The sequence below is a fragment of the Anastrepha ludens genome, chromosome 3, assembly GCF_028408465.1.
Source record: "Anastrepha ludens isolate Willacy chromosome 3, idAnaLude1.1, whole genome shotgun sequence".
NCBI lineage: Eukaryota > Metazoa > Arthropoda > Insecta > Diptera > Tephritidae > Anastrepha > Anastrepha ludens.
The window spans coordinates 127,113,724-127,137,290 of record NC_071499.1 but is presented as its reverse complement, the minus strand read 5'-3'; the positions used below and the strand labels follow the sequence as shown (position 1 = coordinate 127,137,290).

The 23,567-nt window shown below is 34.9% G+C and overlaps 2 protein-coding genes and 1 long non-coding RNA gene across 4 annotated transcripts in view; 2 read left to right on the top strand and 1 right to left on the bottom strand.

The window, feature by feature from the left end:
* Positions 1 to 13,553, top strand: part of LOC128859134 (cationic amino acid transporter 2) — a 28,694-nt gene extending 15,141 nt beyond the window's left edge. The window contains exons 2-12 of the mRNA XM_054095885.1: positions 9,754 to 9,879; positions 10,080 to 10,233; positions 10,302 to 10,532; positions 10,665 to 10,873; positions 10,964 to 11,135; positions 11,206 to 11,389; positions 11,457 to 12,037; positions 12,185 to 12,350; positions 12,425 to 12,641; positions 12,718 to 12,829; positions 12,896 to 13,553. Coding sequence (XP_053951860.1) covers positions 9,754 to 9,879; positions 10,080 to 10,233; positions 10,302 to 10,532; positions 10,665 to 10,873; positions 10,964 to 11,135; positions 11,206 to 11,389; positions 11,457 to 12,037; positions 12,185 to 12,350; positions 12,425 to 12,641; positions 12,718 to 12,829; positions 12,896 to 13,065 — 2,322 coding nt within the window. The 3' untranslated portion in view covers positions 13,066 to 13,553. The remainder of the gene's footprint in view (positions 1 to 9,753; positions 9,880 to 10,079; positions 10,234 to 10,301; positions 10,533 to 10,664; positions 10,874 to 10,963; positions 11,136 to 11,205; positions 11,390 to 11,456; positions 12,038 to 12,184; positions 12,351 to 12,424; positions 12,642 to 12,717; positions 12,830 to 12,895) is intronic.
* On the bottom strand, positions 8,036 to 16,590 carry LOC128859135 (uncharacterized). 2 transcript variants are annotated; one of them, XR_008454101.1, is made up of 3 exons: positions 16,506 to 16,590; positions 12,521 to 12,650; positions 8,036 to 8,176 (listed from the first exon to the last, which is right to left on the bottom strand). It is a non-coding gene; the product is annotated as an uncharacterized LOC128859135 (long non-coding RNA). The 2 variants fall into 2 exon arrangements; XR_008454102.1 differs by lacking the exons at positions 12,521 to 12,650; positions 16,506 to 16,590 and adding exons at positions 8,326 to 8,653; positions 8,757 to 9,787.
* A 2,492-nt stretch (positions 16,591 to 19,082) lies between these two features.
* On the top strand, positions 19,083 to 23,030 carry LOC128859130 (AP-1 complex subunit beta-1). The gene is made up of 7 exons (XM_054095879.1): positions 19,083 to 19,190; positions 19,484 to 19,613; positions 19,680 to 19,850; positions 19,920 to 20,105; positions 20,173 to 20,859; positions 20,930 to 21,742; positions 21,814 to 23,030. The coding sequence occupies exons 2-7, from the start codon at positions 19,506 to 19,508 to the stop codon at positions 22,600 to 22,602; spliced, it is 2,754 nt and encodes a 917-aa protein (XP_053951854.1). The 5' UTR covers positions 19,083 to 19,190; positions 19,484 to 19,505; the 3' UTR covers positions 22,603 to 23,030.
* The last annotated feature ends 537 nt before the right edge of the window (positions 23,031 to 23,567 follow it).

Sequence of the window (23,567 nt, the reverse complement as noted above, 5' to 3'; positions counted from 1 at the left end):
ACAAGATTTGGAAAACTGGTTGCATACTTAACAAATATTTCTTTCTCCTGGGATATGTTGATGAGCACAACTTCAAAACATATTTTAAGCGAAATTTATACGAAATAATCCTCACAAAAATATCAAAGGCAGCTTTAAGTAAGAGTGAAGAAAAACTTTCGTACACTTTCTTGCGAAAAGCGTTGCTGCTGTATGAAAGCATGTGTACGGCAGCATCCAAGAATGATAGAAAGATTATTCTTTCCATCATGGGCAGCATCCTTTCGTGTTATTGCTTCAGCGCTAAGAACAACACGCAATACTAAAAACAATACATTTATAACAGCAATGAAAAGTAAACAACAATATTTATTGTACAACAAAACGAATGCACGCCAAAAGCACTGTCGATACATACATGTCATGCAACACATACATACTTACGCACATACATTGTACGTACATCACAAACAGCAATTACATATAAGCAAAAGCAACGCCATTGTGAAACGTCATCGATGACAGCAATCAAAGTGGGGTCACAAACAATGGCAGTATAGAAATGCATTGAATGGACAAAATGGTGGCAGACGCTGTCGCTCAAACCGCCTCCAACGAAGCAACAATGTTGGGCAAACAAAGTGTGTTTGAGTTGTTCTTGTGAATTTTGTGAGTTGTTAACATTACTGTTTTGGCTGTTATACACATTTATCGTGTTTGCTGTGGTTTGTTAGTTGTTACTTTTCTTGTTCATATTTATTTGGCGTAGTTAATGTGGTATTATTATTGTAACCATCAACTCATTGAGTTGTTTAGTTTTTCATTTTCGCACTTTTATTATTATCGGAAACAAAACATGCCTTTATGTTATTGTATGTACCTGTGCATGTACACACATTTGTATGTAAGTGTTTTATTTTCGGTGGAAATGAATGATGTATAAAAATGAGATTTTCCTCGCATTTTACTTTATGTCCGGAAGTCTTTCGCATTAGGAAGTAATAACTACTTAACTACAGGTCTATGTAATATATATAATACACAAATATTTCAAATAAGGCTGGTGTGAATGAAAGATAAGATATTCCAGTGTCCGTTTTACTAAAGTTGTGAAAAGCGTTTTAGTAGCAGATGGATTATTGAATTCTTTCGTTTCCATCGTTTTTCAAATGAAAGCGCCCAAAAATAATTATGACAAAAAAGTTCGTGAAAAAAATTCGGACTCAAATGATTGGAAATTGAAAACTATTTATTTGGAAACCATACCAACTTGACGCATCGAGAAAATTAGTCTCAAAATACATTGGTACTCACTTGTTGTAGACTTGGATAAAAAAGGGGCTGACTTTATTAGCATTTGCGTCAATATGAAGATTAAAATTAAGTTTATTTTGTATTTGGTCGCCAAATTGTAAATATAAGAGCGCGTACACCTTTTTTTCCTCAATCAATGCTGCAATGGATTTATTTTTCCCCAAAACTAATAATATTTTTAATAAATTGAGCTCAAGGCCGAAGTTTAACCAAGTATAAGATCCTGAAGATGACTTCAGGCAGAAGTCGACGTATCGAACGACCGAATAAGTAAAACAGTATAAAATTGTGTGTTTTATTTAAATTCCTGCCTTGTGCACATCATTGTTGGCGTGACGGTCCGGCTTGAACCTTGGTCTCCCTCAATAACTTGAACCAAGAATCTCAATCCCTTGCAGACATCCTTCACTTTTTCAGCCCAAAGATCTTGGCGTCGTCATTAACTGTGTCAATCAAGATTATCCTTGAGCGACCCCTTTTATAAGACACATACAGCTTACTATTGCAGATCTTATTTTTGCAATTTCGTTTGCGTTCATCCTCAGAGCATGTCCAGCACACTTAAGATGCTGAAGCTTGATGTAGTCGGCGATTTGGAAGTCGTTTAGCTCAGTTTGGCAATCATCGTTGTAACGTTGGCAACAGCTTACCTGATCTCTCCGCACAGGTCCAAGGATGCAGCGTAAGATTTTTCGCTCAAATATGTTAAGCTATTAAAAAAGCTCTTAATAAAAAACCATTTACCGTTCGGAGTCTCGTTAAAACTGTAGGTCCCTTCATTTGTGAAACAACATCAAGTCACACGCAACAAATTGGCGGAGGATCTCGGACAAATACCTAACAGAAATGCACGCGCCAGTTCTTTATTATTTTTGTTAAAATTAAGTATGAAGTTCCATAGTCTGAAACACGCATCACCAAATTTTACTTTTTGCCTGAAGAGATTTTCTTTGATACTTCCTATGTGATTTTCCCACCTACAATAGTCGCCTAAAGCTCCAAAATCTTTTCACACTGGCTAGTCGTAGAAAAATCCTAGGAATAATATGAAACTGCTCACAGGTTCGATTTTTAGTCCATTTCCTCCAGCTGTAATTAGCATTAATACTCACTCTTCAATATTAAGGCACTTTTGGTATATTTTTTTGCAAAATACGACTTTAATGAACCATTTATACCAATATTTTTACTCTCAACGCAGTACTTTTGATATATCAAACTCTATTTTTACCGTTAAGTGTGTATCGGTTCCGATGAAAATTTTTTTAGATTATAAGTATTGAATGGGTATTGATCGTCATTAGCATGAAGTTAATCACAAACAAATACCAGATTTGTGGGCAGATATTTCTTGGGTCATTACTTGGGTCATTACAATTCATTTCCCAATGGTAGTTTAAGTCCTGAAGTACAAAAATAAGGGTATTCGTGCAAAGAACTTGTCACAAGAGCATCTACACACATGCTTCAGCAATAGTTACATATACGTACATACACATATTTATATATATGCATATATATCGTCGCATATGCTTACGTAAGTTCAATTTACGTTGGCAGAAATTTTAGCAGCACATGTAGATGTTAGTCTAATTTTCTCTGATTCATCTACATACATAAAAGCATGTAGGAACTTGTGCATGTGTTTGGCCCTTAGTCAATACATGTTGATTCCCTTGTGCTTTGCTGTCAAGCTGTCAATCTGACAAATTTTAGATTTTTTTTCCTTAAAAATTTATATTTCTATTCAATTGCTTTCCTGCAAAAAAGTACAAAAGGCTGGAGAAAACCACAAAAAACTAACGAGTAGTTGTCTTAACCATCTGATATTGACATTTCCCCGTTAAGCAATATATGAAAAGTGATGTCCCCCACATGAGAAATGGCGATGTAGTTTAGATTAGTTAGGTTGCTTTAGGTTTATATGGTTTAAAACTACACTTGCTGGGCAATTTAGAATAATAATTAAATGTTAAAATTTGTATTCCCTATCCCATATAAGCGTAGGGAATCCAAGAATCTCTATTATGAGTGCTATCGATGCTTTTACCTGAAAGTATTTTTTGGTCATTTGACCTGTTACGCACACCGGCATACCTCTCTATTAGAGAAACAAACCCTACTTGATTTAAGTGCAATGCGCCTTCCGAGACTTCCACGGAGATTTTTCACCGTCTCGGTCAACTAGATCCTATCTTATAGGTTTCATCTATACATCTGTTAGAATAGCTGCTTAGAAGTAATATAGATTAAAACTCATGGAAAAAATACCACACACTAACTTGTTTTCTCAAATTATTTCTAGTGCATCCACTAATATATGAATATATGCATGTCCATGATTTTTCTAACCAAATATGCACTCATTTTTGCCTGTAACGAAAATAAGCTAAATTGTCCAACAATCACGTGCAGCCGCCAAAGGTCAATTGCGTTGTTTGGTTTTTAGGCCAAAGTAATCGTGAAAGTGCATGACAGTTGAATTGGCAAGTGTAGGTGGATAAGTATAAAACATAGATGAAGAATTAGAAATATGTAACTTGTACATGTATATGTGTATAAATATGTCAAAGGAGTGACCAAAATAGCCATAACAAACCTAGGAATTAGATAAATGCATTATTCTGAATCATTAACAACAGGATGATGGAATGCGAGAAAAGTGAAAGCTCTGTCGCAGATGTATAGATCTTTGTGGTTTAACGACGAACTGTATGGACTTTACGGAACACTAAAACACAGAGAAGTACTAGTATTTGATGAGGCACCAGCTGGTGTTGGTAGAGAAATGCGGTATAGTGGTAAAAACTACTTTGTTTCACACCTTTGTTGTTGTTATTGTAACAGAAAAAAATTTATAAGAAATACAGCTAAATTGAGTTCTGGGCCGTATAAAAATTCAGGTCGTTCCGAAAGGAATCGTGTAGATGATTATGAAAGAAAAGTAAGTTAAATGGAATATAGGAAAGAGAAAAGTATGGGAAAAACTGTTTTTTATACCTTTATGAATTTTTTTCCTTGTTCACTCCTCTCGAGAGCATAGGGCCTCGACAAGACTCAGTCTTGCGTTGGTTTCGTTAATCTATTTTGATTTCTGACAGGGTAGGTGATTAGCCTGCCACTACCCATCATAAAAAGTGAGAATGTCCAACTGCCGTTGCTTAGGAACAACGTTTTTTTGCTGTTTGGAGCGCCATCTGTGTTTCACATTTTCCTGCCGGAAGGATCGCACAGATGGTTGAGGATTTCGCTAAATTTGGTGCGTCTGCGCTATTATCGCGGTACCCGCTTCCTCTTACTGGTGCCACTGATCCAATATGTAACTGTGTGTTTTTCTTTGTTTTTGCTTGTTTTAGCAGCTACAATGCAAATAATGCGCTGACTGTTGTGCGGGAGTAAGGGTGGAAAGGATAAGTTAAGGAATGAGATTTTTTTAGAAACAGTGGAAAAGTGCGACGACCGTGCTTTACGTGAAATTCGAACCCACAACCTCTGGGATGGCAGGCTAATCCACTTACGCTAGACTACCGAGGTCGCACCTTTATGATTAAGATTAATATAAATTTGGGGAAATAGAATTCCAGTATGTATTTTTACATAACATTTTTGCGCAAATAGTTTAAAACTGTGTTATGATCGATCTTTAGCTCCTGGGTGATGTTACAACTACTAACATTCCGGTCAAATTCGATTATTTCTTTATCGACATTTTCTTGAACATGAAAAATGTCTGAACGGAATCGGCGGAACCAAAATTGCGCGTAATTAGCGGTTACAGTATCGGCACCATAATCACCATTCACAATTTCAGCGGCCTTGCCTGCAATTTCCCCTTTATCCAAGAAAAACTGAAAAATTTATTAAATTACCCCTTTGTTGACTTCCACTGTTAACACCCTGTAACTCACAACTCAATGGGACAAACAAAAACAAGCAAAAGAATTTGGTTAGTGTGAAATGTCACCTTGACAACGAGCATAAACATTAAATTGTTTGATCGATACTTTACGAGATATCGATCACTACAGCCATCTACCGAGAAAATAATGAATTCCTTTTTCCCCAAACTAATATATTCGTATAAGTAATGAGATTTGATAAAACGATGATTTTTTCGACTACGGTTGAAATAGTTTCATAGCTAGAAAAATATTGTTTTTATTCTAAGCAATTTTAGCGCTATTTCTAATTCATTCGTATTGACGAACCTTTTCACACAATTTATTTTTGCTAGCTGTAAAATTAAACAGTCAAGCTCCACTCATAGTGAACCTTAGGTGTACTTATGCATAGTTCTGTGAATCAATGTCGAAGAAAAACGTTTGATGAGCTCGAGAATTGCTGGTAAGCTACCGTTTGAGCAGTAGTTCGGTATATAACCAATTTCCTGACCACGTTTACAACTAATATTATCCAATCTAATTAAGGCGATTTCTCGTCGATTAAAACAATACAAAATCTCTGCAGCAAAAGCGCCATTTAATTAAGTTAAGGCACTTCAGACGTAAGCGTCTGGAAAACATTTGCTCACTGAAGTTGCACACAACATAAAAACCAAATAAAAGAGAACAGTCCACTCGAGACATTGAAGGGCATTTAGTACGGGAATATTCACATAAATACTCGTATGTATACAGTAAACAGCCCACAAGTGCATACAAGCTCATGTATTATTCAAATATATGGCCGTATGTGAATGTGAGTCTGCGAATGCGAATCTGAATGTGTATTTGTGTGCCCCTGTTGACCTTCTAATCTCCGCTGCAAACGGCGACAGTTTGCATAATGGCCACAAATACGACCGTGAACTTTGCGTTTTTTCCATCTTCCACATCGAGGCACATGCACAAGTACAATATTATCTATTATCTATTGCTTTTGTAATTTGTGAATTTTCATTTTGGCCTTTTTTCATTATCGCATTTATTGCATCTTTTGAGCATTTATTTCACTGCGATTCTGTGTAATTGATAAGAACTCAATTAAGTTTTTGTTCATTGTAATGGCAAAAACATAATTTATTTCAAATCCAGTGCATTGATAAATGGGAGGAGAACAGAGAAAAGGTAGGCAGAAATGCACGACTTTCGCCGTCATTTACATGACGAAGTCCTGTAATCTCTACTTCACACAACATAAAAACAAAACAAAAAATGAAGGACGCGTGGGAGGCGAAATGCATAGACAATGGCGAGCTGTGAGTATTAAATGACCCAGGAGCTTGGCAATTGAGGATGCAGAATAGCGAAACAGTTTATCCTTTTACTTCTGCACTTGGCGCAAAAACCATGTAAGTTATAAATACGGAGAGCGCAGTCAGATTGAGCCAAGTTTAGCGGATGTCAAGTGGGTGTAGCGGATATGGAGGGTGTACGCTTGGCTTGAGTGTGAGTGCGAGTGAGAAATGGTAAGAGGCGATAAGCTGTAAGTGGTGGTGCCTAGGCTCTTTTCCGGCCAAACGGACCATTAAATGAGCCAGCAAGTGTCTAATCAACTAAATAACCTGCATACACATCTGCTGTGTGTCAGTCACAAACAACTGTTCAGACTGCCAACGTCGTCAGCAACAAATGTCCAATCGACTGTCCTAACGAACAGCTGGCCTAAACGAGCATGCAGCCAACGAAGCAGAAGATAAACGCCATCAATTGTGGCTATAGCTCTTATGGCTGGCACTGATGGAGGTTGATTAGTATTGGTTTGCATCAGTAACAACAACATTGACATATTTTAAATTCTTTAAATATTTTTCAAACGGTTTCCCTCTTGCTTTACGCGTGTGTATGTGAAATATTGTTATTTGTGTATAAGTATATGTTACGTATGTGTATGTATGTGCCTATGTATATGGTTTATTATTATATGCCATTTACATTGCTCAATAATCCTTTTCAAACTGCTCCTCATCACAATTTAAATTTTTTCTACACGTGGTATTTAAAGAGGTCCCTCAACAACAAGAGAAACAAAAACAAAAAAACAGCAAAAGCGCTGACCATGATGAGATAGTAAAGCGTGATTTTTTAAGAGCTGTAGGAAAGTTAAAAATTATTCGATAAAAAAGTGGATCTTAAAATTTCTTAACAGAACACGCATTTTTTTGATAAAATTCAATGATTTGCAAGCGTTGTTCGTTTGTAAGACGATTCATCGTTAAATTATAGAGCAAACTAAAGATGTTTGACAGTGAAACAAAACACGAAACGTGCGTCAGCTGTTTAAAAAGATAATAGCTAAAAAATCACCCGTTATATGTAATTTAAAGATTGACTTCAAAATAATAGAATTAGTGAAATTTCGTTATACCCCTTTGACAGCTTTTTTACTGAAAGACTGTTTTACTCTGGATTATTAAACACAGTTTCAAGTTTGCATATAAACCTTCGTGGCTTAAATGCTCGGAATTTCTGAAAAAAAAAATAGAGAATAAGACTTCACAATCTGATGGTAAAGAGATTGCTGCTGTATTTCAGTAAAGTGTAAAAGTAAAGTAAATTCGTTTTTTACTTTTTTTTATTTAAAAAAACAAATAGAAATTACAAAAAAAATAAAAAAAAAAGTTTAATTAAACATTTTTTTTTAATTTTTTCTATATATTTTTTTATCAATAATTTAATTAAAAAAAACGATTTTGAATTTATTCTATATATTTTTTTATTTATAAAAAAATTTTAATTCAAAAGTTTTTTTTTAATTTTTTCTATAATGTTTTTTATTTATATTATAAAAACTTTTTGGTTTCTTGACTTAAAAATAATAGAATTAGTGAAATTTCGTTATACCCTTTTAACAGCTTTTTTCCTGAAAGGCTGTTTTACTCTGGATTATTAAACACAGTCCCAAGTTTGCATATAAAACTTCGTGGCTTAAGTGATCGGAATTTCTGAAAAAAAAATAAAGAATAAGACTTCACCATGAAGAGATTGCTGCTGTATTTTAGTAAAGTGTATTCGTTTTTTACTTTTGGTATTTAAAAAAACAGATAGAAATAAAAAATAAAACTAAAAAAATATATAGAAATATTAAAATTACTTTTCACAATTTTTTTGCTGATGAAATTAAAGTCCTTGACCGAGTGGCTTGGGTGCATCTAGTTTAATCTGTTTAGCAGTGCCAACAAGCACAGCTGGCTATCTTAGCTTAATTATTTTTATGTGTTTTACTATGCCCGAATATCTCTAATGTCTCCTCATTTTTGCTCGAGATGGTCTATGAATAAGACGGGCATGGTGAGAACTTGAGACTTGAGACTCCAAATGCATTTTCTATCACCTAAGGTGGTTTACAAGGTTCTCACCATGTCCGTCTTATTCATAGATGAAATCGCTTTCGCAATCGCTTTAACTCATGGCAAAGAGTGCTGAAAGAGAGCGAAGAGCAAACGATTAAATGTATGTTTGTATGAATGTTTGTATATTTCATAGTTTGAATTGACATTCAAGTCCAGTTTCACTTTTACTTACCTTTACTTAACTTTTTTCCGTATAATAAAGAAAGTTTCCAAAAAGTTTGCGTTGAAATTTCACTCATTAATGCAATCGCCTTCTAATATTTGCATAACACACCGTTGCTTTGAACTTCAGTTCAGTCCAGTCCATTAGTTACATTTTAAAATTCTCTTATTATGCGAATCTTGATTAGCTTTCTAATTACCGCTAACAGGAATATTCATGGAATTACTTAGATTAACACAGCTTAAAATACTTCGAGATATATCCTTGCAAGGAAAATCAGTGCAAAACTAACCATGACATTTTCCACAAAGGACGTAAACACGCAACCAAAGAAAAATTCATGAGGTCGTCGCAATGCCGATAGCAGCAGCGGCATCGATGTCGACTACGGTAGCGGCAACACCATTTATGTTGAATGGTACTTGTTGCAAATATCGATTTAAGTACCGCACGTGTTTGTATGCATAGCGAATCAAGTATACATAAGCGCATACAAAAACATGTAATCATACATACATTTTAATCCTTATGTATGTGCGCGTGTTTCCTCGTGTTTATGTGCTCTAACGCTAGTTTTCCAGTCTTTTTTTAAGCAAGTGTGGGTTAGCTTTAACCGTTGTTGGTAACTCACATTTTTTCGCAATTCCACCAAACAATAGGCGCATAACAAAAAATGTGTTTGTGTATGTGTGTGCGCGTGTATGGCCTCTACTGGCAATCGCTGACAAGTGGGCCAATTGACTGAAGTGTTAATAGAAGTATAAAGTGTAGTTGGGTGCGGGTTTGTGTGTGTGTGTGTGTGTATAGAATTCTGTTAATGATGCTCAAATGGCAAATGACTTTAAGAGTCCTTGATAGTTAATAACTTTTTAGATTTTTTTTGCATCAACACTGCGCGTATGTTGCTCATACGCACTGCGGACCCTGCAGTCTGGTCTGCACATTTTCCTTCTTCACTTCACCGATATTTTTAATTTTTTTTTCCATAATTTCTATTTGATTGCAGATAAAAATTAAAATTCCTCTGCCGCCAGGCGTAAGCACAACAACACTAATACCAAAGTTAATACGCACCAAGGATGTGAAACAGCTGCAGGACGGCAGCGCGCAGCCGACAAAGCCGAAATTAACGGTAAACATATTGAATAATAAAAATAGTCGCACAGAGCCTATTAGAGTGTTGGTATTGATTTCTGAAGTGTTTTTCAATTTTTTTATAAGTACATATATTCATAATTTTAAGTGCTCTGTTATGCTTTATTAATTTTTTCTTGTGCTAGTTCTTAGATACATCAACTTACATTTTTAATTTTTATTGCATTTTTTAACCAGAAATGCCTAAATACACTGGACCTGACGTCACTTGGTGTAGGCTCGTGTTGTGGCACTGGTATGTACCTGGTTGCGGGTATGGTGGCGAAAAATCTCGCTGGCCCCGGTGTGATAATTAGTTTTATCATTGCTGCGATAGCAAGCATTTTCTCAGGTAAGGCAGCCCAACAAATAAATAAATAAATTAACAAAATAATTCAAATGCAATGTTTTTTTATAAAGGTGCCTGCTATGCAGAATTCGGCGTGCGCGTGCCACATACTTCCGGCTCAGCTTATATGTACTCCTACGTAGCGGTGGGGGAGTTTGTAGCGTTTATTATTGGCTGGAATATGATATTGGAATATTTAATAGGAACAAGTGCCTGCGCGTGTGCTTTAAGTTCTAGTTTCGATTCACTGACCGGTGGTGCAATAGCGAATGCAATTGGCGATACAATCGGCACCATATTTGGTAAGTTATCATCTTTTTTAATACTCTCTAAATTCATTAAGTTTCACTTTAAATACTCTCAAAGTAGCGATTATAAATATATGTGCAATATTAAATGTTTTGCTCGACCGCCTTTCATATTCCATTCTATAGGTAAGCCACCCGATTTTGTAGCATTTGGCATAGCACTGATTATGACCTGCATACTGGCGATGGGTGCAAGTAAATCGGTAATATTTAATCATACGTTGAATGCCATAAATCTGGCGACATGGGTATTTGTGATGGCCGCAGGTTTATTTTATGTTGACTCCAGCACTTGGACAGAGCATCAAGGTTTTCTGCCATACGGTTGGAGTGGTGTAAGTTCAGCAAGCAATTAGTAATAGCTTATCAATAATTACAAAACTTCATCGTTAAATATGTTTTCCCACTTTCATTATACTTTCCAGGTATTTTCAGGCGCAGCGACTTGCTTTTATGCGTTTATTGGCTTCGATATAATTGCCACCACCGGTGAGGAGGCACACAATCCTCAGAAGAGTATACCGAAAGCCATTGTTGGTTCATTAGTTATTGTTTTGATGGCGTATGTGAGCGTTAGTTTAGTGTTAACACTAGTCGGTAAGCGCAGATTGCATTAAATGCTTCCATAACAAAATTAAACTATGATTTATCATTAATTTGCTTGCAGTACCTTTTGACCACATCAGTTCTGGCGCGGCGTTGGTGCAAATGTGGTCTTATGTGGGAGCACCCAAGTGTCGTGCCTTTGTCGCCGTGGGCGCTACCGCTGGCCTATCTGTAGCAATGTTCGGCTCTATGTTCCCCATGCCGCGTGTGATTTATGCCATGGCGCAAGATGGCCTAATATTCAGGTATTTAGTCTCACAGCGTATAATTATTGTTTTTATGCATTTTGCTTCTTCTTATGCAACCTTTCAGGCAACTCTCGCAACTGTGGCAACGCACTAATGTACCCGGTCTAGCGACCATTGGTAGCGGTATTGCAGCCGCTTTAGTTGCGCTTACGGTACGTCTCGAAATTCTCGTGGAAATGATGTCCATTGGCACACTGCTCGCATACACGCTGGTCTCCACTTGTGTGATGATATTGCGCTATCAGCCACATAGCACATCACTGGTGGAGTTGCTGCCATCGCAGCTGCGCACACCGCTCGCGCCGGGCGCAGCAACAGATCCGAGTGCCACTACTGCTGAGGTACTGCCGTCGAATAAATTAACAATAAAGCGTGTAACACGTGGCATGTCCGATTCCGATGATTCATTTATCGACGAGAGTCCGGAAGGTTACTTGGGACGTGACGATCAATTTCTTGTTTCCGATCGCTCAGAAAATAAGTTTTATGGCAGCGTGCATGGCGCACCAACTGGACCGACCGGCCAAGCGACCGCCTTTGACACTATGGGCCTGAATTTCGTGTCACGTAAAATACATGATTATGCGTACCTGTGTCCCGGCTTCTTTCCATGGATCAACCCGGGTCAAGCCACTACGGAAAGTGGTACGTAAACGGCATTTATTTGTTTTCATTTGTGAGTTATGTATGTAATAGTTTTTAAAATCTTCATGCAATCTTGATGCACAGCATTTGCTCATTATAACCTCGAAATTGTTGCCTGTTATTATTATCTATTATTTTCACAAACAGGCATGTATGTCACGAAACTTGTTGGAATCATGTTCGGTCTCATATTCTTCTTGGATCTGTTTGCGGCCATTGGCTGGTCCGGTGGCTTAGCCGCATTCATTTATTTCATTTTGTTCATTGGCATATTTGTGATACTATTAATCATTTCAAGACAACCACAAAATAGGTAAATTAATTTATGATACATTAATAGCAGGAAATATAATAGTAACTTTTTTCTTTTTGTTTCAATTTGTTCAGATATGCGCTCGCATTCCTAACGCCGGGACTTCCATTTATTCCAGCAATTGCCATAACAGTTAATATTTATTTAATATTTAAGTTAAGCATACTCACATTAGTTAGGTTCACTATCTGGATGACACTGGGCTTCATCATGTACTTCTACTATGGCATCACGCACAGTACACTTGAGCAGACGACTGATGAGATGGAACTGCATGTCGATAAAGATTATGTATGTGCACTAAAACATAAAAAGAAACCAATTTCAGTACAAATATATGCTAAGCAATTACTATCAATTTTTGCAGAGTAAAAATGTCGAGGAGAAAGCGGTATGGGATCAGCCAACCTATATGAATCAAAGCAATGAGCCAGTGTGGGCTACAAAGGACACACGCGCAAAGCCTACAGCAACAGCAAGTGAGTGATGCTAGGAGTGCTGTGGCGCTACAACAATATTATTTTTTTTTTTTAATCTCATTGCAGAGCGTTCCAACACAAATTATTCCAAAGCAACTGAAAGCAATCCCACAAGTCAGCAACAGACAAAAAATCCCACTAGTACAAGAAACCCAGCAGTGAATTCCTCAACAACCAATGATGGTAAATTTACCATGTTCATCGATGAGACGCAGTTCCCAAAATGGGATGATTAAAAGTGGCAGACAAAAGTGAAAACAAAACGTATTTAATTAGAGCTACTTCAACAAAACGAAAAGTAAAAATAATGAATTGATTATTTAACAAGGAAAAATGCACTTAAACATGTACCATACACTAGTGAACAGAAAAGATAAGAGTTATACATAAAATAGTTTAAATCAAACACGCAAAAAGAGTAAATACTAACTGTGGAACATTGTTATGATATTAAAATTTAAGTGTAGCAAAAAATTTAATGAATATTAGCAATGAACGCGTGTTTTTGATTTTAGACGATAAATAGATTTTTGTGATTCCTTATTTAAGTTCTCCACGAAGGAACTTTAAGAACATGTAAATAGCGTGCAAGTTATTTGCAAAACTTAAAAGAAAATATTTTAAAGTATGGATTTATGTACATATGTATATATGGTGCATATGTACAATACATATATACATACAAACACGTTTAGTGTATGCATGAAACATACAAATATTTACAAAAGAGATTCTCATTACTATTAACATTATTATTATTATTGTAATTATAGTTATAAATATTAAAATATATTGACATAAATAATATGAGGTTATGAAATAATGTTGCAAAGCTAGTTATACACATAAACATTACAAACATTGTACTTTAAAAAATTATATTTATATATTGTATTATACATATATAAGTATACATACAGCATATATACATGCATTATTGGATAACATTTTTATTAAATTTAATAATAAATAATAATCAACAAAAATGATATGTGAATAATTGAAATTTTAAATTTTACTTAGCAAATTAATTTATTAAAACCATTTACATATACATACTAACAAACAAACACACAAGCATGTGTGAAATGCCGAAAGCCAGAAACATACGCAAAACAAAGTTACCCAAATTTAGTGTGCATAAATACATATGTAGTAATAGGCATTGAAAGTGCGAGTATGAAAATGAAAATGAAAATTTTGGTAGTCTACCACATGAAAACATTCTAATGTTATACAAGTGCATATGAAAAATATACAAATATAATACTTGTTAAATAGGTAATTTTTCATACCAATCAAAGTTTACATTTGTGGTTTTAATTCATTAAATATGTAACACCTTCACAGTTATATATGTATGTACATACACTTAAAAAAACGTATTATTGTGTTTATTCAATGCTGTGTGTGTAAATAATTATTTCCTAGCTACATACAAACATTCTAACTGTTATCCTCAACGTGCTATTGTTACGAAATCTATACTAAATTTAAATTTATTTATTTCCATATCTATTATGAAATGAAATGTTACGAAAAAAGTAGTTAAAATTAATATGATAAAAACAAGTTGCAAATTTAGCATACAAAATTAATCATTTAAAATACAACAAATGCAGCAACTCATACCAAAGCAAAGAATGATAACTCAGTACCAAATATGAAGGAAATACAATAGTAAGAACTTAAATAACAAATAACAAATTTATAGTATAACAAGAAATACTAGTAAGTTAAAAGAATTAAAAAACAGTTCGTTTGACCCCGAATATACCTCCTTTTTATTGATAAACAGTTTATATTTAAACCAAATCATATTAACGAAATTATAGAAAATTCTGTGTTTGCGAAAATTTCACTAACTGCAAATAGAAACAAAAAATCGGGGGAACAGCTAAGTGCTTAAATTCAATAAACAACTGGGCATAGTTTATAAGCCGTTACTACTACTTATTGTTTCGTTTTAAAGAAAATCTGACTTTACATTCAAACGTGAAAGATATGCTTACATATACATGCATGTATATAGATTGCAGTAGCAAAAGTTATGTACATAAAAAAAATTTTTATAAATATTATTAATTCTGTTGAACGCTTTGGAGACGCTGAAAAAATGTTTTTCTGTAACGAGATGATAATACTGAGAATTTCTACGTAATTAATTCGTAAATTTTTATACTGAGCTCTTTAAAATATATTGCTTACTAAATTATCAAATCAAATTTTTATATAAAAATATATATATACGTGTAGTTTTTGTTTGTTGAAACACAATTTCATATGTGATCAAAGTCATTGGGTCAACTTTGATCTATGGAATTGTGCGCATAGACAAAATAAGAGATAAAATAGGTTATTTCAATTTACTTTATAAAGAACTATGTAAACAAACACAATTTTCACTGCTGAAATTAAATGTTTTGTATAAATATTTACCATACATTTTTTAAGGAATATACTATGCATGTACATTACAAGTTACTGCACTCTCTTTTATATGTATTTACTTTTTACAAAATAAAATTAGTTTTTAAATAATTATTTTGGTATTAATTTCATTTTGATTAATACTAACTGAAAATAATTAAATTGTTATAGCAAAACTAAAAATGATTATGTCACTTGGACACTATAAATTATTTTTGAACATTTATTAGCTATAGTGAAAAGTGCATGATAACATTTAAATACAACTTGCTAAGAGAGAATTAAAATAAATATACCATACATACATGTACATATGTATGTACTAAATAGAAACTAAAAACCAGAAATTTCGCGATTTTACAGCATTTCCTTTTGAACACTAAAATTGTTGATTGATGGCAGGAATGTTGTTGAGATTATACAAGTAAATGGCAAAACAGCAATAAAAATAAATCTAAATAAATCTAAAGAACAACTAAAACGCAAACAAAAGCATATCTTTTGATGGAGCAAGCAAATTAAATCTAGTAGTTGTCTTGCGTGGATAACAAGGAAAACGTTTCAACAACAAAAAAAGAGTACAATTTCAGTTGAATTAAAAGTAATTTTAAAGTAACGGAAGCATCTCATACGCAGCTAAGCTCAAGCATATGTGTAATAACAATAATTGTGTATATAGGCTATTATCTAATGATTCATTACAAATCCGAGCGACAGGTACGCACTTTTTTATGTTTATAGTTACTACCAAGGCATTATGACACACCCGGCCACAGCTGTTGTAGTAACAGCATAAAAATTTCGATAAATGTTTTGGGAATGCTACTGGAGCGACAGTCCTTGATCAGATATAAATCCGGATCGTTCAAGCCACGTGGAACCGACCGCCTTGCGCACGATTCGGCCGAAAGGTGGCCGTTGTTGGTTGAATTTTCTTCTGCTGAGGTGTGATATAGTAAAAGTAAAGAGACCTACCTTACGAAAAATGAGACTTCACAAATTATATACTGTGTACAACTGCAAGCAAATGCGTGTACTTTGGGATGAAAGTGTATGCCTATCTCTTTATCCCTTTCCGCTTTCTACCTTCCTTCATAACTGGCATTTACATCAATTGCTTTACTAGCATTTCAGTTTGTTGAACTTAGCCAACTCTCTGTTTGCACACTTGAATACTTTTATTTAACAATTTTTAAATATAATTTCAAAACCTAAAATCAAATAAATTTTACAATTAGAAAATTACTTTTAATTCAGTTGAAATTTATAAGCAAACTGGTCAGCTGAGTCAGTTGAGCCAGAAGTACTTTGTAACAGAACGCCATTGGCAGTGAACGTAAAAAGAAATTAATTGACGATAGCCACACCGCAGATGTATCAGTGAAAATATCGATAAATAGCATTTGTAACGCAAATACTTACACCTTTGCAGACACACATTTATATCTAATCATAATGTAACATATTTCAATTACTTACAATAAAATAGAAAATATTTCAACGTAACTAATCTTCGTACAACAAACTAGGCACAAAGAGCAACAACAAACATTATCAGTCGCTACCAAAATGAATCAACGTATTCTCATTAACTTTGTTCTTCCATAGCAGAACAGTTTCGATCCCTCTGGGAGCATAAGCCGGTACCACCTGAATCAAAAAATAAGTAGCAAATAACTAGTAACTTACTTGTAATACTCGTATTAGCAATATTTTGGAAATGCTAATGCAGTCTTATAAATTATCCATACATATACATATATACAGCGAACAGATATGAATGCTGAGCCACAAGAAATGCAAGGGAACACAAATTCGAACACAACACAGTTTCATAAAACTTAACAAAATGAGAGAAAAAACTGTATTTTTCGAGTTTATATTTCTATAATTTTTTAGTTTTTGTTCTTTGTCTGCTGAGGCGTGTAAAAAACTCCGCAGCACCAAATAAACTTATGGATAACTAAATAGATATAAAACAAAGTTGCATAATGTTTTAAAAGAGCAATATACAAGCATTATAACACTGTAACTGAAATTCCACTACTGCGAAACTTAACTATTTAAAACAGGACAGAAAAGACAACTATTTCTGAAAGTAATTTAAGTTCGGAAAGTAATATGGGAGTAATAGATAGATATGCTTGCAAAAATCTAGTACCAAGTAAATAAAAAAATGCAACCAATTACACTGATTTAAATGATTTTCTGCTGAAATGTATGTACCTAAGTTTTTTATTTATTTAAAAAGACTGAATTATTGAATCGCGCAAGGGTATAATTTAAACAATTTATTAAAAAATAAATTCAGAAAAACATCTCAAATAACCGTAAAAAAATTTAAAAATATTGGCAAAAAACACATAAAATAAGCTAAACTCAAGTGAAATCGCTACCACAAATGATATGTATGTATTATTATTGAAATATTATACTTACAAATAGTAAAATAAAATGATAACTAAAATGAAATTTAACAAATTGTAATACTACTTATATATTATATTGTAATTGAATTATATTACAGTCGAAAATAAAACAAAATACTGCAAATCAACTGATGTTCTTAAATTGGTATATATAGAGTCAATGGACAACAACTGACTTACAAATACATATAAACATAAAAATAAATAGTTAAAAGTACTTACCAAAACAAGAACTTAAGTAACTTATCTACTCGACAAAGAAAAAAGAGTGAAAAATTACCGAATGCAGTTTAAACAAGTATCACAATAATAATTAGAAAATTGTTATGAAATCTACAAATTACATAAACAAAAAGATATATCAACCAAAACTCCGAGAAATGAGAACGTGCAACTCATTTTTGTACATTTTTCTTCAATTATTTTATGTGTTAATAACTTTAAACGAGATCTAAATCATTAATTACCTAAATTACTATTAAAAATTAATGAAGTTAAAATTAAAAAAAAAAACATCAAAATAAATATAAACATTTGTTTGCTAAAACATAAAAGACTATTGTTGTTTCATTTCTTAGTTTTAGGACTAGAAGCGGTTAAAAATAAAAATATTTAACCCCGCTAAATAATACCAGTTATTGGGTAAAAAATTCCAGTGCTTCTAAATGAGGTGGTGTTTGTTTCGAAGCTTGCCGCAACATAGGAAATTTGAACTATTCTTACAGAAACTAAGAGCGGACTAGGTTTTAAAAATAGTATAAAGTAGTGTCACATATTCTAAAAAAGAACAAAGTGGTGCTTTTGGTTTCATTTACTATATACACCGCGATCACTGAAAACAAATCTGTAGAAAATAAAAAGCTGGAAATAATATTCGACTATAATAGAATAAAATTTGGTGTCGCTGTTGTAGTTGCAATCTTTACTATCTCCACAGCGGTTAGAGTAATCAGTGAAGTTCACAGTCAAAGCAAATTATAAAATCGTATTCAAGAAAATAATTAAAAGAACTTGATTTAAATCTCGTGATCAAGGATTTCATTTTCTTTCTTTCTAAAAATATTTTCACCATATCTCGTGATGCCATAGATTGAATTTTTCACACTAACAAGCTACTGGTTCTCCTAAACATAGTGGCTTTTTCATATTCGGTAGCGAGTATTCATGTTTCCAAGTACTTAGTGAGTACAACCGATTTTAGTGAAACGAATAAGAAATTCGTGAAAGATATTGGTATGTTATAATTGCTAACCTAGGTGAATGCTATTAGCAATTTCATATTTCTCGATACTTCCGTGATTTCATTTCCTGTTCCACAGTTACTAAAGTAATCGAAATACAATAAAAATATCGATACATCTGTTTTATCGAATGACATTACCAACTCAACTGATATGGATGCGCTAGGCGCAATAAACATAGCTCGAAAAAATCATTACTTTTATATTGTTGGAAAATTTTCGTGGCTGCGCTAAAATCCATATTTTGTGCATTAAAATAAGGTAAAATCCTACAAACTGTGCAGAAAAATGTGCAGTAAATACCAAGAATTCGGATGATAAATAAGAACTCAAGAAATCATTTTTAGAAAGTGTCTAAATAAATTAGAATATCGCATAGCCATACGCCCCTTCATGGAAAAAGTGAGACTGCTGGCGTAAAGTGACACATCTAAAGTTTGGTATCCCTGTGTCAATGGGTTTTGTGTAGGCGTGCCGGAGAGTTGTTCTATTGAATAAAATCCCTAATGCCTCTTTAAACAAGTTTTAACTTACATTTTAACATTTTATTTCAGTTGAAATTATTACGTAGAAAAAATGACGGACTCCAAGTATTTTACAACCACCAAAAAAGGTGAAATCTTTGAGCTAAAATCTGAGCTGAACAATGACAAAAAAGAAAAAAAGAAGGAAGCTGTAAAAAAGGTGAGAAAAGATAAGCAGCGCATGTATTTAGGGCTCTTGTTAAAATGGTATTGTATATTATTTTAGGTCATCGCCAGCATGACGGTAGGCAAAGATGTGTCTGCTCTATTCCCTGATGTAGTAAACTGCATGCAAACGGATAATCTTGAACTAAAGAAATTGGTTTATTTATATTTGATGAATTACGCTAAATCCCAACCAGATATGGCAATAATGGCTGTAAATACCTTTGTAAAGGTAATCACATTATTTTCAATTCAAAAATCGTACATAAATATGTTAAGTCTTTGGAATTTTTTCCATTAGGATTGTGAGGATTCCAACCCGCTTATTCGCGCTTTAGCTGTACGCACAATGGGTTGCATTCGCGTTGATAAGATAACTGAATATTTATGTGAGCCACTACGTAAATGCTTAAAGGACGAGGATCCTTATGTACGTAAAACTGCTGCTGTTTGTGTTGCAAAGTTGTACGATATTTCATCTTCAATGGTAAATTTCGAATACAATTTAAATAATTTGAAAGAATTTACTTTGCAAATATATACACTTTACTCAGGTTGAAGATCAAGGTTTCTTGGATCAGTTAAAGGATCTACTTTCCGATTCAAATCCCATGGTAGTAGCCAACGCCGTTGCCGCACTGAGTGAAATTAATGAAGCCAGTCAATCGGGCCAACCACTGGTTGAAATGAACTCAGTTACCATCAATAAATTGCTCACAGCGCTTAATGAGTGCACGGAATGGGGGCAAGTCTTCATACTCGACTCGCTAGCCAATTACAGCCCTAAGGACGAGCGTGAAGCTCAGTCGATATGCGAACGTATCACACCACGTTTGGCACACGCCAATGCAGCAGTTGTTTTGAGCGCCGTAAAGGTGCTAATGAAGTTGCTAGAAATGCTTTCAAGTGATAGTGACTTCTGTGCAACACTAACCAAGAAATTGGCACCACCATTAGTTACACTACTTTCTTCTGAACCAGAGGTGCAATATGTTGCATTGCGAAACATTAATTTGATCGTACAAAAACGCCCAGATATTCTTAAGCACGAGATGAAAGTGTTCTTTGTCAAGTACAATGATCCAATTTATGTGAAATTGGAAAAACTCGACATTATGATACGCTTGGCTAATCAAACCAACATTGCACAAGTGCTTAGCGAGCTGAAGGAGTACGCTACTGAAGTAGATGTGGACTTTGTACGCAAAGCTGTGCGTGCCATTGGACGTTGCGCCATTAAGGTAACTTGCATAATATAAAAAAATAATATCAACTCCATAAAACTAAAACATATTCCATGTTTACCTTTAGGTCGAGCCCTCTGCAGAGCGCTGCGTGTCCACTCTACTTGATTTGATCCAAACCAAAGTCAACTATGTTGTGCAAGAGGCGATTGTCGTAATTAAGGACATCTTCCGCAAGTACCCCAACAAATATGAGAGCATTATAAGCACACTGTGCGAGAATCTCGATACGCTCGATGAGCCCGAGGCACGCGCCTCAATGGTTTGGATTATTGGCGAATACGCTGAGCGTATTGACAACGCCGATGAGTTACTCGAAAGCTTCTTGGAAGGTTTCCAAGATGAGAATGCTCAAGTGCAGTTACAATTATTAACAGCAGTTGTCAAATTGTTCTTAAAGCGCCCCTCCGACACGCAAGAGCTGGTACAGCATGTGCTTTCTTTGGCCACACAGGACTCCGATAATCCCGATTTGCGTGACCGTGGCTTCATATACTGGCGCTTATTGTCTACTGATCCAGCCGCTGCCAAAGAGGTTGTCTTGGCTGATAAGCCATTGATTTCAGAGGAAACTGATTTGTTGGAACCAACTCTCTTGGATGAACTAATCTGTCATATAAGTTCGCTGGCAAGTGTATATCACAAACCGCCAACAGCATTTGTTGAAGGTCGGGGTGCTGGCGTTCGCAAATCGCTACCAAATCGTGCACCAGCTGCTGGCACTGCAGAGCCGGAGGCTGGTGGCGAAGCTATGGTTATACCGAATCAAGAGTCTTTGATTGGCGATTTGTTATCGATGGACATCAATGCACCCGCCATGCCTGTGGCTGCGCCAACCACAAGCAATGTGGACTTGCTCGGCGGGGGCTTGGATATTTTGGTAAGCATACATAATATGCATACTTTGAATTCTATTACTATGTCTATAATTAAAATGTACTTTATTTTTAGCTCGGCGGTGGTCCAACAGAGCCTGCTGCCGGTGGTGCAACTAGCTTACTTGGAGACATATTCGGCTTGTCTGGTGCTGCGCTCACTGTGGGTGTGCAAATACCGAAAATAGTTTGGTTACCTGCCGAAAAGGGTAAAGGTCTCGAAATACAGGGCACATTCTCGCGTCGCAATGGCGAAATCTTCATGGACATGACACTTACCAACAAAGCTATGCAGCCCATGAGTGGTTTTGCTATACAACTCAACAAAAATAGCTTTGGGTTGATACCCGCTTCCCCGATGCAAGTTGCACCTTTGCCACCTAATCAGAGCACAGAAGCTACACTACCACTCGGCGCACATGGTCCCGTGCAGCGCATGGAACCTTTGAATAATCTGCAAGTGGCAGTCAAGAACAACATAGATATTTTCTACTTTGCATGCCTAGTCCATGGCAATGTGCTCTTTGCCGAGGACGGTCAGTTAGATAAGCGTGTCTTCTTGAACACCTGGAAGGAGATACCCGCCGCCAATGAGGTCCAATACAGCTTGAGCGGTGTTATTGGCACAACCGATGGCATTGCCTCGAAAATGACCACTAACAATGTGTTCACTATTGCCAAGCGTAATGTAGAAGGACAGGATATGTTGTATCAATCATTAAAATTAACCAACAACATTTGGGTTTTGCTCGAATTGAAGTTGCAGCCGGGTAACCCAGATGCCACTTTGAGTCTGAAATCTCGTTCGGTGGAGGTGGCGCCAATGATATTCGCCGCCTACGAGGTCATCATACGCTCGCCTTAAGCGGTGGAATAGCATTAAATTAATGTAAGAGTTATAAACTATGAAAATGTTGATGAGCTACGATACTATAATGTTGCAAATATCCAATATAAATTTACTCAAACTTTTGAACTAAAATTATTCGTCATACTCGTGCATACATACATCAGCGTAAAAAATCGTTCAGAGTTCATATAGGGCATTTGGAATTTACGAATTGTTGCTCGTATGCCTCTAGTATTTTACCACATAATAATATAATATTTACACGTAGTATAAAAATTCTACTGAGAATTTATTGAGAAAACATTCCCAAAATTAAAAAAAAAATTTCAAAAAATGCGATTGCTATTTGAAATTTGTGTAGTAAAAGTATTTCAACAAAATGTGTTACGCTAATAAACATCTATATAAACTGCATATGTATGTATAATAAAATGCTTAAAATAAAAATAATTGGCGTACTTTTATTTACTTGTGCATTTCGAATATATCACTTACCACTGTCATCGTCTGATTGTTGCCGTAGCAGCATAATCCAGTACCTAAAATATTTCGGTTATGTTGTTATCATCTGCTCTTTGATCTGCCTGCAGAATATTTTTATTTATAATATGACACAAATATTCACAGATAATAATGCATATAAATCCTGCGCATGTGAAAAACATATCTAAAACATCTCCCTTTGATTTCTGAATCGAAACTCATTGCACAGATAGGTTGCTGTCAATATGAGAGTATTAGATTAGGTTAGGTTGAATTGGTTGACTTTTAGTCACGCATGGACCAGTTCGGTGTTTGAAGTAGTCCACCCGCATAGTGTTTGTTTCTATAGCGAATTTAAGGTGGCATTTCCAACTTACTTCCAATTCATCAAACTGTGCTGCCCCAGATATTTTAAGCGCGGTTTGAATATCAGAGTATTAAATCACGTTTTCTGTACTTTTAGGTTAAAATGTCGCATAAATCTGAGCCCACAAAAC